At 47.8% G+C, this 18,503-nt stretch overlaps 1 protein-coding gene across 1 annotated transcript in view; it reads right to left on the reverse strand.

Annotated features, from left to right (window-relative positions):
• Positions 1 to 12,802, reverse strand: part of Dennd2a (DENN domain containing 2A) — a 58,280-nt gene extending 45,478 nt beyond the window's left edge. Inside the window, exons 1-2 of the mRNA XM_059257617.1 lie at positions 12,705 to 12,802; positions 8,640 to 9,698 (exon numbers count right to left, since the gene is read on the reverse strand). Of these exons, the coding sequence (XP_059113600.1) occupies positions 8,640 to 9,698; positions 12,705 to 12,778 (1,133 nt within the window). The 5' untranslated portion in view covers positions 12,779 to 12,802. The remainder of the gene's footprint in view (positions 1 to 8,639; positions 9,699 to 12,704) is intronic.
• Between the last annotated feature and the right edge of the window lie 5,701 nt (positions 12,803 to 18,503).

Consider the following 18,503-nt stretch of genomic DNA (forward strand, 5'->3'; position numbering starts at 1 on the left):
ATTAATTGATTGAATAACTTTGATTTTTTTTTTTGAAGCAGAGTCTCACTCTGTAATGGAGGCTGATCTGTACTCAGCAATCCTCTTGAGGCAGGGACTACAGGCGTGCGCCACCATGCCTGGCTAGGAATGAAAACACGAGAAGCTACTTTTAGCCAGATATGGTGGCTCACATCTTTAATCCTAGCACTCTGGAGGCAGAGGCAAGCAGATCTTTGTGAATTTGAAGCCAGCCTAGTCCACATAGCAACCAGGGCTGCACAGTGTGACTCTGTCTCAAAAAACCAAAAAATCAAAACAAACAAAACCCCAGACATGTAAATGTAAACACTTATGGAACAGAGTGGAGAACCCAGAAACAAACACACACAGGTACAGTCACTGAATCTTGACCAATGTGTCAAATGCATAAACTGGAAAAGACGGCCTCTTCAATAAACAGTGCAAAGAAAAATTAATATTTGTATCTCTTACCTGCAGAAAAACACATCTGATTAAAGATCTTAATATAAGACCTGAAACTCTAAAATTGCTAGAGGCAAAAGCCTAAAGAATAGTGTCCAAGACCCAGCGATTCTCACCTTCCAATGAAAAATAAGAAATAATAAAGGCCCTCAGAGTACAGAACAGCAACCAAGGCCTCTTTGTTTTCCAACATAGTTGCTGGTGACGCAAACGTCTCCGTTAAACCACGTTTCTCAAAGCAATCTTGCTCTGAACCTCAAACTAATTCATTCATTCCTCTGTTTTTGTTTTGTTTTGTTTTGTTTTGTTTTGTTTTGAGACAGGGTCTCATTATGTAGCCCTGACTGTCCTGGAATACACTATGGAGACTAGGCTGATTTCGAACTCACAGAGATTTACCTGCTTCTACCTCCCAAGTGCTGAGATTATAGGTGTGTGCTATCAAGTCCAGCTTGACCTTCTTCTTAAAAGATTTATTTGGGGCTCATGTTGCTCTTGCAGAGGACCTGGGTTTGGTTCCCAGCACCCACATGGTGGTTTACATCTGTAATTCCAGTTCCAGGGAATCCAATGCCCTCTTTCTGATCTCCATGGGCATTAAGTGCACACATGGTGCACACATACATGCAGGCCAAACACTCACACATTGTTTTTAAAGATTTACTTTTATTATCTTTATGTGTACTCAGGTGCCTGCAGAGGCCATGAGAGTTAGTGAATCTCCTGGAGCTGTTGTTACAGGTGGTCGTGAGCCCCTGATACGGGTGCTGGGGATTGAACCTGGGTCCTCTGGAAGAGCAGTCAGTGCTCTTAACCACTGGGCCATCTCTGCAGCCCCTAATTCATGTTTTATACACGGCCACTCAGAGCTGCCTCAGAGGCCGGCACCCATGTCGACATAGACATGGCGGCAAGGCTACAGAGGTAACTTTAACTGACGGATGGCTGAGCGCTCAGGGAAGAGCGCTGTCCATCCCGTCCAGGCAGACTGCTGGGGAACTGCCAGCCCCAGCGAGGTGGTGATGGAACCCATGACAGCACGCATCCCTTGGCAGTGGTGAGTGTGTGAGGGCTCCTCAGTTCCCAAGGCCGAGGAGGAAGCCCCAGGTAGAGGACAGATCTGTCTGATGCCAAAACCATCAGTGACAGTTAAAATCATGGTGGGTGGAGCTATTTGGTTTCTACAAAGGTTTCAAAACCGTCGCATGACCAAATGCAGCTTAAATGTGAAAATCTAAATTCAAGTTAAAATATTTGGAGCATACATCTATGTGAATTTGAGGTACTTACATCAAAAAAATACCACTTTTGTTTCATGGCAGCCTCAAGGCATTCATGCCAGGCTTATTAAACGTATGCCATAACATCCATAGCCAAGCTCACGTGACTGTAGGATGCTTATCTTTGGAACTTCCTGACACATGAGGGGTTAGGCTGAGGGCCTAAGTCTTTGCAGTTAATTTCCTGGAGTTTCAGAGAAATGAAGAAAAGGAAGGAGGCAGGGAAGGGAAGGGAGGAGGAAAAAGAAGGAAGAGAAAAAGAGACATTGTCCTCAAACCAAGAATCAGCATCCCCTGGTGTGGCTCGGCTGGGGCAGGCCGAGTGGCCAATGAGAATACAGTGACTTCAGTCTGTAAAGCCCCCAGACTGGCTGTGTCATCCCAAACCCTCACGGCCTCGGGATCCTTCATCATTTCTTTCTCCAGCCTTGGCTTGGCTCTCCTGACTCAGAAAAGACAGGACGTCTGCCAAATGCAGGGGTAAGCCATTTTTCTTTCTCTAGGAGATAGGACCACAACAAAGAGCATACTATTCTTTCAGATGTAGAAAGTGAACATCTTGCCCTAATCACCTCCACTGTAGTATTTTAAACAAAATGAGAAACCTAAAGTCAAAACTGTTAAAGTGCAGCTGATGTGATCATATTTGAACTAGCCAAGATGTATTTCATTTTTGGACTGAAACAAAGTCATTTTAGCTGCTTATAAAGAAAATGCTAGAAGGCTGAAAACAGCAGATTGTAGCAAGGAGGAAAGAGATAATGAGAATAATGATTCACCAGGCTGTCTGTCTGTCCAACCATGACATACACAAAAGATTTGTTTCCACAACCAAGCTGCCCCGGGGAGGGGCGAGGAAGTGTTATCACCCGGAGAAGCCACCAGGCTGTAATTAATGTAGCCAGGCTCTGGCACTGAATTGGCAAGGACTTCGAACTGGATAGAGGCTGAGGGTATGTGACTCAGTGGTAGAACATGAGTTTAACCTGCAGAAGGCCCTGGGCTCAATTCCCAGCATCAAAGCCAGCTCTTCCTTCAACACAAAACATAACAATTGGCTGGGGAGGCGGCTCAGCAGTTCAGAGCAGTTGCTCTTGTAGAGGACCCAAGTTCTATTCCCAGGGACCCTCATCAGGTATCTCCAGCTCCAAAGGATACAACACCCTCTTCTGGCCTCCACAGGCACGTAATTGCACGCACACACACAATATTAATTTAACAAAACAAACAAACATACAAACCAATAACAACAAAAAAACAGACTGGAGAGATGGCTCAGGTTAAGAGCATTGCTGGTCTTTCCATAAGATCTGCGTTCAATTACCAGCACTGACATGGTAGGTTACAACTGTATCTATCTCCAGTTCTAGGGGATCTGAAACCCTCTCTGGATTCTGTGGGTATTGGGCATGCATGTGGTGCACAGACATACATATGGGAAAAACACCCATGTACATAATTTTTTAGAAATGTATTTTTATATGCATAGGTGTTTGCTGGCACTTATATCTGTGTGAGGGTGTAGGATCCCCTGGAACTGGAGTTACAGACAGTTGTGAACTGCCATGTGGGTGCTGGGAATTGAACCCGGGTCCTTTGGAAGAACACCCGGTGCTCTTAACTGCTGAGCCATCTCTCCAGCCCATACATACATTTTTTTAAATTACATTTTAACAAACAAATGAACGACAACAACAGAACAAAATGGCTCATAGGAACAACACTCGGAAGGGCAGAGGCAGGTGAATCTCTGAGTTTGAAATCAGCCTGGTCTGCAGAGCGAGTTCCAGGACAGCCAGGTAGGCTAGACTGTGGGGGTTCCTACAAGCAGAGAAATGATCCGATCCAAGTGAGGTAAGAAGGAAACTCGGTTCAGCACGACTTAACCGGTGCTGATTCAAGCTTCTGTAGTCTGACACCAGGCAGTTTATTTTAGATATATTTAAGTACAGTACAATTTTGGAAAAAAAAAAAAAAGTTTCCTGGTAGCAGTTATCTCAATCCCATGTACACAATAAAGTGTGACTACATCAAAACTCTTTTGCAAAGTACATGTGACTTCTACCTTGAAGATGGGTTCTACCTATGGCTTAAGGCTCAGGATCTGGTGTGGTCTCCGACCCACGTAGTGTAGAGGTCACCAGGCTGTGAAGTGCATGAGACATCTCTCCTAGGGATTCACCTATTGACTGAGAAACACAAAATAAAGGTGTAGGGAGGGAGAGTCTGGGGTAAACACTGGGGGGGGGGGCGGGTTTGGTGAGGCTGGTGTCCAGGGGAGACCAGCTCCGACCTACTCCCACCTTTTGAAGGGTTCTTAGGTGGAGGAGAGAGGAATTAAGAAAAGATAGAGAGACCTAGATGACGAGAAGACAGAAACACAGGACAGCTTTGGGAAGGCCTGGGTCAACACCCACCAGCCCAGAACTCTATTCAAAAGGGCTTTTTATAACAATCCCACAGGGTGAGGCAAAAGACCTCCCCCTTGCTAGATACAGCCAAGTGTAGACTCTTCCAAATACCTGGTATCCAGGCACATGGTCCAATCATCCTCTTTTTTTGGGTGGTGGGTGGTTTCAAGACAGGGTTTCTCTGTGTAATTTTGGTGCCTGTCCTGGATCTCGCTCTGTAGACCAGGCTGGCCTCGAACTCACAGAGATCCGCCTGGCTCTGCCTCCCCCGAGTGCTGGGATTAAAGGCGCACGCCACCACCACCTGGCCCAATCATGCTCTTATGCAGTCCTCCTGCATAAAGCAAGCTCAGATCTCACTAGGAAACCTCTATGGGCTCCCACAGCCTGGCCCTACAGATAGCAGATACAGATACAGATAGGTTAATTTTTTTTAACAGCATCCACTTCCAGCCTTCTGGGTGGAAAACACATACACATTTCCTCCATTGAGGAGATGACCATGAACGATTAACATTCTGGTGCTTCCAGTGCGCTACATAATGAAACCCTGCCTAAAAACATGGCTCCCAGGTAATGGTGCTTGCTGCCACGTCTAACAACCTGGGTTTGATCCTCAGAACCTGTATGGTGAAGGAGGGAAGCAACTCCTCCAAGTTGTCCTCTGGTGTCCACATGTGTACCTTGCCACATGCACAAGTGTGCAGACAGTGTCACAATGTAAATAAATGCGAACGAATCACCCAAGTGTAGATTTACCTCAATTACAGAACACTGGCACAAAAATCTTCAACTATTAGCAAACTGAATTCACTCACACACTCACACAGGAGCCAACTGGGACTTCATTCCCCACGTGTAAATCTTTCTGTGGTGATGAGAATGAGAATGTCCCTCATAGGCTCGTGCATCTGAACACTTGGTCCCCAGCTGGTCGCGCGGTTTGGGGGCGGGTTAGAAGGTGTGACCTTGCTGGAGGAAGTATGTCACTGGGGGTGGGCTTGGAGAGCTTACAGTCTCTCCCTACTCCCAGTCTCCTCTCTCTGCTTATGCCTGCATTTGAAAATGTGAGCCTGGTCCAGTGGTGGCGGTGGCTCATGCCTTTAATCCCAGCACTTGGGAGGCAGAGGCAGGAGGATCTCTGTGAGTTCGAGGCCAGCCTGGTCTACAAAGTGAGTTCCAGGACAGCTAGAGATACATAGTGAGATCATGTCTAGTGAAAACAAAACAAAATACAAAAAACAAACAAACAAAAAATTACAACAAAAAGCTAGAAAGATTGCTCTTGCAGAGAACCTGAGTTCACTTAGCAACCAACCATGTGGGATGGCTCACAACTGACTGAAAACTCCAGCTCCAGGGCATTCGATGTCTCTCACCTGCATGGACACCTGCACTCACATGCACATACCTACACAGATATACGTAATTAAAAATAGTTTTAAAAATGCAATATTAAGTTACTTAGGAAGAAACAAATATACATAATCCTAATTTAAAGCATTATTTTGGTTATGTGAAATATGATAGTAATAAAGAGAATATTTAGAAAAATACAAAAATTTTATATATAAATAATTATATATGTCCAAGCACTGTAATGTATGCTTTTAATCCTAGTACTTGGGGGAAGCAGAAGCAGGTGGATTTCTGTGAGTTTGGAGCCAGCCTGATCTATATAGTGAGCTCCAGAATAGCCCAGACTACACAGAGAGAACCTGTCTAAAAAAATATTCACACACACACACACACTTTAGAGTATGCAAACTGTTTCCTCTTGGGAGAGAACACAAAAAATGAAGTTATCTGAACCAAAAGCACCCTAGCTGACGGATAACACTGAGTGGGTGCAGGACACAATTAATTTCTGGAAACCACTTCTGGTTACTGAGCAGGAATGTTCTGGGAGGTGGGCAGTGGATCCAAGATGATATAATCAGATTCAAGATCAAGTTTTAAAAGTAGGACTGAAGAGCTTGCTGCTGGGTTAGTCAGGAGCATGTGAAAAAAAAAAAATCAAAGCGAGTGACTAGCTCTTGGGTTAAGTAACTAAGTAAAGGGTGACGTCATTTGACAGGACATCGGCTACTGTGAAATGGTCAGTGGTGGCCTGGAGTGACAGCCACATGGAGATCCAGCAGGCCATGACTGCACTCAGCTGAGACTGAGATCTCAGTTGGGGAATCATATACTTGGCAAGTGACATGCACAGGATGGGATGAGACCTTCAGGGACAAGTGTCGGGAGAGGACAAAAGCCCTTGGTCCGAGCCCGGCTGGGGCAGGGACAGGTCAGGATAGTAGGTACTGTCCTAATAGTAGAAGGAGAAAAGGAAGGACCTGAGAGCGTCCAGGAGGAAGCCTCACCTGGAGGTGCCAGAAGCCAAATGAAGACAATGTTTCAAGACAGGATGATACAACAGTTGTCCTCCACACCAAGAGACGTCATCTAAGAAAATGACAGAACATTGGCCTTTGGACTTAATGAGAGAGGCTGCTGGTGGCCTTGGGCAACAGTAGATTGAAGATGAGTGGCCAAAGCCCATGTGGAAGATGCCAAGCCAAGTTAGGAGGCAAATAAAGGAATGAAGTAAGTCAGACACGGTGGTTCACATCTGTAATCTCAGCACTTGGGAGGCTAAGGCAGGATTACCACAAATTCAAGGCCAGCCTGAGCTACAGAGTGAGTTCTGACAAGTTATGACAGCTTGATCTAGAGAGCTCGAAGTCTTTGCGTTCACAGACAGGCACTAGGAAAACCAGGAATGTTAAGCAGAAGGCTTGTCTCTTCAACAGAAGGGATGTGTGCCGGTAGCCAATAGACATGTCAGAGCGCCGGGCGGTGGTGGCGCACGCCTTTAATCCCAGCACTCGGGAGGCAGAGCCAGGCGGATCTCTGTGAGTTCGAGGCCGGCCTGGGCTACCAAGGCGCAAAGCTACACAGAGAAACCCTGTCTCGAAAAACCAAAAAAAAAAAAAAAAAAAAGACATGTCAGAGCAACAACAAACGGTAATTGATATTCAAGGTGTCAACCCACCAGGTGAATAATTTTCTGATGGGGAACCTCGTTAGGCATGGCCGCAGGGCCACAGACTCTGGAATATCATTTGCTTCTGTCTGTAATTTTCACATGTGCTATTGCAATTTTTCGCTGAACGGTGGAGCTGGTCTCCATAGGCTGCATTAGATATGTGTATACCTGTTTTCCACCCAGAGGACTGGGAGCTGATGCTCTTAATAATCAGGTGACCTTTGCTAGCTGTAGGGCCACGCCTCACCCATCCCCCACCCCAGAATGTTACCCCAGACTCTCCCTCCCTAGACCTTTATCTTTGTTTCTCAGTCAATAGAACCCATCCTTAGGGGAGATGTGACCTCTACACTACGTGGGTCAGAGACCACACCAGATCCTGGGCCTTAAGCCATAGATAGAACCCATCTTCAAGGTAGAAGTCACATGCAAAAGAAGTTACTTTGCAAAAGAGTTTTGATGTAGTCACACTTTATTGTGTACATGGGATTGAGATAACTGCTACCAGGAAACTTTTTTTTTTCCAAAATTGTACTGTACTTAAATATATCTAAAATAAACTGCCTGGTGTCAGACTACAGAAGCTTGAATCAGCACCGGCTAAGTCGTGCTGGACTGAGCTTCCTTCTTGCCTCTGAGATCCATTTCTCTGACTGTAGAGCTTGCGGGGACCTCTGCAAAGACCTTGTCTCAACAACAAAAACCAGCTAGGAGTGGAAGCACACACCTTTAATCCCAGCATTCGGGAGGCAGAGGCATCTGTGAGTTCGAGTCCAGCCTGGGCTACAGACAGAATTCCAGGACTACATACACAGACACTGTGGGGGGGTGGGGGGGAGCGCACGTGACCACCTGTAGTGCCCACACTCTGGAAGCACAGACATGAGATCCCTGGGCCAAGCTGGGTCAATGACAGACAAAGATTCTGCCTCAGTAAGTGGAGAACAAAATCAAAAAAGACACCGGATGTCAGCTCTGGCCTCCACACCCATCCCACAGACAGACAGACAGACACACACACACACATACACACACACACACTCTGAAAGGGGGAAAAAAGGTAAACTGGGAAACGCCTAACCTTTGGTGACAATTACAAGCCCTTATCACACCTGAAAGGTAATCTGGTTGTTCTGAGACAGGATCTCACTAACTTGCCCAAGCTAGCCTGGAACTTGCTATGTTGTACAAGCTGGCTTTGAACTTACGACCCTCCTGCCTCAAACTCCCAAGAGCTGGTATTATAGGCCTGTGCCACTGTGCCTGCCTCCAGAGGAAGATATTTAGAGGCAAACATTCTTTTGTAAGAGAACAAAAGGTTACCACATTTCCAGGTGGATCAACAAGCTGCCCCACACCATGGACACCTGACTGACTCTGAGCCCTCAGGCACACGGGACGGCATCCTTAGGCTGACACCGGCACCAGCGGAGTCCTCTGGCGGGCACCTACCTGTGCTCAGCACTGGGTCTTTGCCTCCCCGTCCAGGGTCTTCTACTCACGGAGGTGGGAGGAGGGGAGGAGGGCAGCGGTGGGGGAGGGGGCGGCAGAGCGGGCAGGGGAGGCAGGATTCTCTTCTCTTTCCTAAAGCCGGGGCTCCCTGGACGCCCATCCTTGTCCCCTTCTCCAGCATGTTTGAACGTTCTGCGGGGCTTGGGAAGGGGGTTGATGAAAGGCTTTGGGGGGTACTGCCTGGAGCCCCTGTACACACTCTCCTGGCCTTTCCACTCCTCTGAAACGTCAGGGCCTGGCTCCCTGCCCTCCAAGTGGTGGGCCCTCCACTTGGAAGCCCCACCTCCGCGGCTCTCAGGAGTGGGTCGGTCCTCCTCTGTTTTGTCAGGCAGGCAGTGGGGGGAATAACAAGTCCCTGGCAACTGGGGGTCCAAGCCAGCGGAGCCATCCTGCAAGGCCTTCTCCAGTCTCTTGACCTGTTTCAGCACGGAGAGATGGTCACTCTGGAAGCGTAAGGCACTGGGTTTCAGCTCGAGCCCTCGGCGCTGGCTGGGCTCTGGCTGTCCATCGCTCTGCCTCAGGCCTGGCCACCGTTCCGTGTCCTGACACTCGCTCCTTGCTGTCCTTCTGCTGTCATTTCCCAAGCTCTCTGCTTCAAGCCTCATTCCGTTCCTAGTTCTGGTGACCTCGCTGTCTCTCCTCTCTACCCCGCAAGGTGGCAAGGAGTTCTCTTGGCTGTCTGTTTGCCTGGCAGGTTCAGGCGCAGGCGGCCCCCTCTTGCCTTCCCACTTGGATATCTTGTCCTTTATGCTGAGGGGCTGGGGCTGGGCTCGGGTGGATGATCCGGGATTCTGGACACTACCAAGCTGCTTCTTCGAAGGCCGGCTGGCCTCTTTAGCACCAAGGTCTGCAGCCGGGCCACTGATGATCATGTTGGAGCCGAGCATGTCCACTCCTGCCTCCAGCATGAGGTTGTGGGGGCTCCTTGGGGGACTCCTTCCCAAGGGCAGCGGCTGCCTTCTAGAAGCTTTCCCAGCCTTTGGCCCTTCTGCCTTGACCCTGTGCCAGAGAGACAAATACAAGGTGAGGGTCCTTACATTACTGTCCTTGGCCAGTCTCGGACAGACGCCAGAACCAGATATAAGTATTATACACTAATTGCCAACCACAACATTGAAGCTATTGTTTTCCTTTTTTAAGACTTATTGTATCATTTTTAACTTTTATGTGTATAGGTGTTTGCCTGCATGTATGTATGTTAACCATGTGTGCCCGGTGCCCATGGATGTCAGAAGAGGGCATCAGATTCCCTGGAACTGGAGTTATAGATTGTGAGCCACCATGTGGGTGCTGGGGACTGAACCCAGGTCCTCTAACTGCTGAGCCATCTCTCCGGCCTCTGAAGCTATTTTGCTTTTTAAAGGTTTACTTTATTTTTATATGTATGTGTTTTCTGAGACAGGGTCTCTCACTGGCCTGAAACACTGACTAGGCTAGACTGACTGGATAGAGCCCTTGGGATCCACCTGCCCCTTTATCCCCACAGCTGGGACGTAACCTGCCACATGTAGCTCTTTACACGGGTTCTCAGGATCTCATGCTCCCACAGCAGGTACTTTACTGACCCTGCTATCTCCCACTCTGGAGACCAGGCTGGCCTCGAGCTCAGAGATCCACCTGGGAGTGCTCTGAGTAAAGGCGTGTGCCACCACTGCCCAGCTTGGGCTTAAGAACTGCCCGGAGTTGAGGTGTGAAGCCACGACTTGGGGGACACTCTCTGGAGCACAAACCCCACTGGAATGGCTCTCTGTGAGAGAGGCTGTTTTGTCAAGAGCTGCTTCCCCAGCTCCAGAACAATCCTGGCAGAGCAGGAGTCAGTAAGTGTCTGCTGCCTCAGTGAATGTGTCAATCAACATGGAGATGTAGACTTTAGACATGGCCTAGAAACGCACTGTCCAATCCAGTCTCCACCAGGCATGGGGTTATGTGAACTTAAATCCAATGAAATGAGAGCATCATCCCTCAGCTGCCCCAGCTGCCAGCTAAGCACTCACAAATCCCATGTGGCAAACGGCTCCTCAGTGGATAGAAGAGGTTTTCTACAATTGCAGATGACTCTGTCTAGAACCTACGAGTGGAACTGCACACCTCTAAATGTGATTTGAGAAGGTTAGCACCATAAAGATGCCAAAACCTCTTTAGGAAGAGACCATCCAAAGCACACTTAATGAGAACGAGAATACAGTGTTTCGAAATATAAACCAGTCTCGCACAGCAGAGGTCACAATTGGGCACGGTAATTAGATGGGTGGGCCCAGTAAACAGGCACGAAGCTAGGGCACGTTCTTCTGAATTTATATAAATCTGACTGTCTAGTGAGTGAGAAACTCCAGCTGAGGTTCACAGTGAGGGATGAATAATTAGCAGCTGCATTCATCCCGTTACTATAACTTTCCATTTCTAAGACTACAAGCTGTTTATATAAAGACCTTTCCCTTAGTTACATCATCGGCACACAAATTATGCTGCTGTTCTTGGTTGCACAGTATAAATGTTAAGCTTGTGAGACCGCAAACACACTTTCCACGGCTGTCAAAGCAGAATTTCTTTTTGAAAACAACAATTAGGATTCAGTATTTATTTTATTTTTACTTTATGCATGAGTGTTTGCCTGCATATATGTATGTGTACCACATGTATGCCTGTGTCCATGGAGGCCAGAAGAGGGCACTGCACCCCTTGGAACTGGAGTTACAGATGGTTGTGAGCGGCCGTGTGGGTGGTAGGAGCTGAACCTTGGTTTTCTGTGAGAGACTTAAGAACTCTTAACCTCTGAGCCACCTCTCCATCCCTGAAAAAAAACTGTTTTAATTCTCCTCAAGACAGTAACATGGATTTAAATTTTAGGCAGAAACACACAGTCCATTGTTATTTTCCTGAGAACTGAAAGGGACAACTTATAGTTTCTATTCTCATGGCAAGATGGAAGTAGAGGACAGATGTGAAAAACATGGTCATCTAGAATAGTGTATACTGCTGGCAACCGATGACAGCACAAATCGCTGTCACATAGCTACTAGACAACATTGGCCAGCAGATAAATGCTGGGCTTTGGAGTCAGAGAGGCTTAGGTTTGAGTCCTCACTACATTTTTTTTTTCTCATTGCAGAGATTGAACACAGAGATTTGAGCATGCTGTGTGGGCTCTACCACTGAGCTATATCCGTAACCCTCTATTTTTTTTTCTTCTTCTAAAAGTAGGAATACTATCTCCCTTCTTTAGGTCGGAGCTTTCTGAGTACAGAAGCCAAATTGGTCTTGTTTATTGTTCCTGGTATATGGTAGGCTGTTAATACATAATGCATTTAATAAATTAATAGATTAACACATGTATTATGCCCAAGGTACTCAACTGATGGCAACTGTGACCATCACAGTAGTCACTTAAGATCCTGAACACCTGGGATGACTGACCAGTACCCGAGGAAGAAAGACTGGCTTGTTGGAAGAACATGCTGTATTTACTGAAGTCAAGCAAGAGGGAGAAAGAATGGTGACACATTTGAGCTGACGCCACAACAGACAGAGTGTCTTCTCCACATGACTCTGGGACCCACAGGTATCTGGAGTTCCTGCTTCTAGGATTCCAGCATCTGGGCTGCAGAGCGGTGATGAGCTTACTCACAACAGAACATGAACAGCATCAAGGAAAAGGCTCCATGCTAGCGGGAGATGGGAAGGCTGACTATGTGGACAGCTATGGTGCAAAGCTTCAGAGGTGAGTGAAAAGCCTGTGGTTCTATTAGCTAGAAAAATGTGCCCTAGCCTGGAAGGCACAAAGGAGATTCCCAATGCTCACTCAGCAATATACAGACCCTCTCGACCACTTTTGTCCCAAGCCTCAAATGAAGGCAGTTCAAGGACATGCTCGGGAAATTGACACCCCTTAGTTGAGGAAGGGAGAGAGAAACTATTAAATTCCTACACTCTTAGGGAGAAAGGAAGGAGACTCAGAAGCTTGCTCACCCCCACACTTTCAGGGTGCATGCAAAGGGAGGCTCTTACTTGTCGGCCAATCTGTAGCTCAGAGTTCCAGTCTGGCTGTGGCTGCCTGTGGTCTGCCCGCACACTGTCACCATGTCAGCACCGAGAGAGGCTCCAGGTGGCCTAGAGAACAGGGACACATACTCAGCGAGTCACACAGACCACTTCCTTCAGAAGGAAGCAGGTATACAACCCTCACTCCACACTGTTTATATCGAGGAGACCCCACCCAGAATTGGAGGTATCAAGAACACACCATTCAGAAACCCTGTCCCAGGGGGATGATGTCATATGATCTCCTCAGGCTTCCAAGATTTCTACCCTTTCTTTGAGGCTAATAAACCTGCCAGGCAACAGTGTGGGCATTCAATGTCCTGGCTCAGAACTTCCCCAAAGAAATCAAAGGGTTGTGTTCCAAGACATGCTTCTAGATAGTAGGTATGAGGAGGGAAAGGCCAGAGACATAAATAAATAAATAAATAAATAACTGTGGTGGCTTGAATGAGAATGACCCCCAGAGGCTCACATGTTTGCATGTTTAGTTCCCAGTCAGTGGACTGCTTGGAATGATTAGGAGGTGTGGCTTTGTTGGAGGAGTGTGTTGCTGGGGGTGGGCTTTAAGGTTTCCAAAGCCCAAGCCAGGCTCAGGCCCTGCCCTGCCCTGCCCTGCCCTGCCCTGCCCTGCCCTGCCCTGCCCTGCCCTGCCCTGCCCTGCCCCTCCCCTCCCCTCCCCTCCCCTCCCCTCCCCTCCCCTCCCCTCCCCTCCCCTCCCCTCCCCTCCCCTCCCCTCCCCTCCCCTCCCCTCCCCTCCCCTCCCCTCCCCTTCTCTCTCTCTCTCTCTCTCTCTCTCTCTCTCTCTCTCTCTCTCTCTCTCTCTCTCTCTCTCAGGCTGCTGCCAGGGAATCCCGGATGTAAAGTTCTCAGCTATTGCTCTGACGACATACCCACCACCACACTCCCTGCCACGATCGATCATGGACTAAGTCTCTGAAACTGTAAGCAAGCCCCCAGTCAAATGCTTTCCTTTATAAGAGTTGGTCACAGCCGGGGGGTGGCGGCACACGCCTTTAATCCCAGCACTTGGGAAACAGAGGCAGGTGCATCTCTCTAAGTTCCAGGCCAGCCTGGTCTACAGAGTGAGTTCCAGGACAGCCAGGGCTACACAGAGAAACCCCATGTGACAGCAATAGAACAGCGACTAAGACAAATAAATAAACAAACAAACTAACTAACTAACTAAAACATAAAATACATTAAACACAGTACCCACAGACCACACATCATAAAGAGGAAGAAGACCTGCCTGGTCAGGGGAGACGGCTCAGGGGGTGAAGGTGCTTTCTACCACACCGGATGAACCCACGCGGCAGAAGGAAGAACCCACTCCCTACAAGTTGCCCTTTGACCTCTACATGAGCATGCGCACATACAAACAAACAGATGTATAAGAAAATTCTTTCTAGGAGGAAGAAGGCATGGAGGGTCCCATGAGCTGAAAATGCCCGGAGCAGATGTAGCCCCCAAGCTTGCTGTGTTTGGGGAGGGCTGGAGCATTGGCTGCCCAGGAGCCTAGCTGTTACTTTACAGCAACCCAGCACTGTACATTCTGGAATAAACCTGTGGTGGAACTGAGCCCAGTTCTCCAGTGAAGCCAGGCGCTCGGGCCCACTCATCCCACGGTGGAGGGGAGCCCTGAAAGGCCTTTGGGGACAGGAAGGAACTCATTGTCCCTCTCACAACACTCACACAGCTGAAGCTTTTGGAACCTCTCCATGTGGCTGGGCCCACAGACACTGCCTTTCTGTCCTCTTCTGGCAGACAGCCACATGGGACGTGGGGGCGGGGAGAGCAGCCAATCTCCACCCATCATCCCGCTCTCTACAGCCTGCACTCTGGCTCTGCAGACCAAACCCCCCACCAGGCAACCTTCTTCCGTGTGAGTCAGGCAGCTAGCTCTCCATCTTTTTCTTTTAGGCTCATGCCAAGCTGTGTGTAGGATGCTCTAGGGGACGCCAAGCTGAGGGAGGCTCTGCCTCCTTCCTAGAGCAGCACACTAGGACAGTGCCTGGGCTGCACGCAGGCCCTGCAGCACTCTCCACTCAGAGGAGTGCTTTCCCCATCGCCTGAGGAAGCAGAGACACCACCATCCTTCCAGGAGATGCTCCCAAGTAGCTTTAGCCTCAAACACCCAACACTAAGTGTGAACTCACTGTCCATCAGGTAACAACAACTCCTAGCTCCAGGGGACCAGGAGATGGCATATTCTCGTGCCACATTACAAGGCTAAGTTTGAATGGGGAGCAGAGGCTGGAAGTGAAGAGGTACAGAAACACCCACATTCAGCAACGGCCATCAGGATGCCTGAATTCAGAGGTATGGAATATGCTGCTCTCATCTGGGTTCTTTGTTTTTGTTTTTGCCCCTGATGATTAAAATAGGCTGGCTAGATGTCTCAGTGGGTAAACGTACTTGCTGCCAAGCCTGACAATCTGAGTTTGTTCACCAGAACCCACATGGTAAGAGAAAATTAACTCACACAGTCTGTCCTCTGACCTCTATAGTTCTACAGTCATGCTGTGGTACATGTGTGCCTGACACACACACACACACGTTATTTTAAAAAATATATTAGCTGGGCGGTGGTGGCGCATGCCTTTAATTGCAGCACTCGAGAGGCAGAGGCAGGTGGATCTCAGTGATTTCGAAGTCAGCCTGGTCTACAAAGCGAGTTTCAGGATAGCCAGGACTGTTACACAGAGAAACTCTGTCTCGAAAAACAAAAACAACAACAACAAAAAATTAAATCCAGGCTGGAGAGATGGCTAGTGGTTAAGAGCACTTCTTATTCCTCTAGGAAGTGAGTGCAGTTCCAAACAGCCACATGGGGGGGCTCGCAACCCCCTGTAACTTCAGCTCCCTGGGGTCTGGCATACCTCTGGCCTCCACTGTCACTGGCAAACATATGGCATATACTCACACATACACATAAATAAAAACAATCAATCTCCCCTCCACCCCCCACCCCCGAGCTTTCCTGCCACTTTACAGATCTGGGACAGTCTATTTCTCAAATTGTGGTGTACTGGAAGTCTCTTCCAGTGAACCTAGGGACATCTCTGATGCAGCAAAACCAACTCTCTGTGGGCTGGTTTGCAATCTAATATGATAAATAATAGTATTTAGATGATTTTCACACAATTGAGGACTCATTTCTCCCTGGGCAATTCGGCCTTGTGATTCAGACTGCTGACCAAGAAGAGGTCTAATGAAAGAATATTAATACCACATTTCCTCACCCAACTGTTTCCTATAAAAGCAGAACTTCCTATTAACCAGATGGTCTTAATTATTACTATTTTTGTTTTTTTGAAACAGGGTGTGTGTGTGTGTGTGTGTGTGTGTGTGTGTGTGTGTGTGTGTGAGAGAGAGAGAGAGAGGGGGGGGGGCTAACTTAGAATTTATGGCAACTCTGCTTCAGAATGGGATTACGGGAGTGTACCACCATCTCCAGTTATTAAAACTTTTAATAGCCCTAAAATGGTCTCTAAAAATTTGAGATGACAGATACATGAGAGTTCATATAATTTTTTAAAGATTGTATTTACTTTTATATGGTTGGGTGTTTTGCCTGCATGTATGTCTGTGTCCTGTGCATGCTTGGAGCCTACAGAGGTAAGAAGAAGGGGGTGGACGGACCCTCTAGAATGAGAGGTCCAGCTGCCTGTGTGATGACCACACGGTGCTGGGGACCACACTATGTCCTCTGCGCGGGCGAGTGCTCTGGGGTGCTGAGCCACCTCTCAAACCCACAGCTGCATTTTTGAAAGCATTCTTTTTTCAGTTCCTTTAAGCAAACCTACGAATACTACAGTCCAGTTAAAACGCCCCATACACAGCCAGGTGGTGGTGGCACACGTCTTTAATCCCAGCACTCGGGAGGCAGAGCCAGGCAGATCTCTGTGAGTTCGAGGCCAGCCTGGGCTACCAAGTGAGTTCCAGGAAAGGCACAAAGCTACACAGAGAAACCCTGTCTCAAAAAAAACAAAAAACAAAAAACAAAAACAAAAACCTCCCCATACACCATTTTTCTCTTTGTAAGGGGCCTGGACTACACACACACACACACACACACACAAAGGCAAGTCATTAATTATAAAACAATCGCCTCTTTGGCAAAGGCTCAAGAATTAAAACACAAGTATTTTACCTCAAAGAGGAAGGAGGAGCTTGCAGCCTGTACCTCCAGGGGAGGGGAGCCTTCAGGGCCAGGCCCTATCCTTGTAGTTCACCCCAGCCTGACTTTCTGCCACGCTTTCCTCTCCAGGGACCAGGGAGGCATATCTGCTTGGGCATTAATTATTTATTTATGACTAAATAAGATGCCTCTGAATCTCATCACCAAGCATATTCTTTCTTTTTTTTTTTGTGTTTTGTTTTGTTTTGTTTTGTTTTTTTGGTTTTTCGAGACAGGATTTCTCTGTGCAGCTTTGCGCCTTTCCTGGAACTCACTTGGTAGCCCAGGCTGGCCTCGAACTCACAGAGATCCACCTGGCTCTGCCTCCCGAGTGCTGGGATTAAAGGCGTGCGCCACCACCGCCCGGCTTTTTTTGGTTTTTCCAGATAGGGTTTCTCTGTGTAGTTTTGGTGCCTGTCCTGGAACTCGCTCTGTAGACCAGGCTGGCCTCGAACTCACAGAGATCTGCCTGGCTCTGTCTCCTGAGTGCTGTGATTAAAGGGGTGCGCCACCACCGCCTGGCACATAATCTTTTTTTTAAAGATTTATTTTAGCTGGGCGATGGTGGTGCACGCCTTTAATCCCAGCACCCGGGAGGCAGAGGCAGGCAATCACTGAGTTCGAGGCCAGCCTGGGCTACAGAGTGAGTTCCAGGATAGGCTCCAAAGCTACGCAGAGAAACCCTGTCTCAAACAACAACAAAAATATTCATTTTATTTTTACTTATGTGCATGTGTGTGTATGGGTATGGGCATGTGAGTGCCAATGTCCACAGAGCCTGGAGGCATCCGATTCCTGGAAGTTGGAATTACAGGTGGCTGTGAGATGTCTCAGCTGGAGCTGGAAAGATGGCTCAGCAGAAGAGCCCTGGCTGCTCTTCCAGAGGACCCAGGTTCGATTCCCAGCACCCATGAGATGGCTTACCACTATCTGTACCTCCAATTCCATGGATTGACCACCTTGTTAGCCTCCATGGATGCCAGGCATGAAGGTGTTGCACAGAAATACATGCAGGTAAAACACTTAAACTCATAAGGTAAAATAATTAAAAATATAATTAATAAAGTATGTTTAAGTGGGAATAAAGGAATCTGAGTAGAAGAGCAGGTGTATCTCCTGCTCTTAAGTTGGTATATTATTTCTGCGCACACTATCTATAGAACTTGATTTTTTAAATGGTCATACTTGGGCTGGATGGATGGCTCAGGAGTTAGTGCTAGACCTTTGCAGAGTACATTTATTATTTACTAGTATTTTCAAGAACAATCCAGTATTTTCACATACGGAAGAAGATGGAGGAATCTGAACCCTAGGACTCGCCTGGCTGTGTACTGTCTCACAGTGACCTGGGGTACCACATGACAGCCTCTCTGTATAAGAAGTTCCTAATGCAACCGGGGCTCAGGGATAGTTGGGGATAAAGAGCTGCACCTGTCTGTACTAAATGGACACGTTTTAAAAAATTAAATGTATGTATTGTGTGTGTGTTGCACAGCATTTATGTGGAGGTCAGAGGACAACTTTTGGGAAATGGTCTTCTCCTTCCACCATGAGGGTCCAGGAGGTCGAATTCAAGTCATCTCAGC

The sequence above is a fragment of the Peromyscus eremicus genome, chromosome 3, assembly GCF_949786415.1.
Source record: "Peromyscus eremicus chromosome 3, PerEre_H2_v1, whole genome shotgun sequence".
In the NCBI taxonomy this organism is placed as follows: domain Eukaryota; kingdom Metazoa; phylum Chordata; class Mammalia; order Rodentia; family Cricetidae; genus Peromyscus; species Peromyscus eremicus.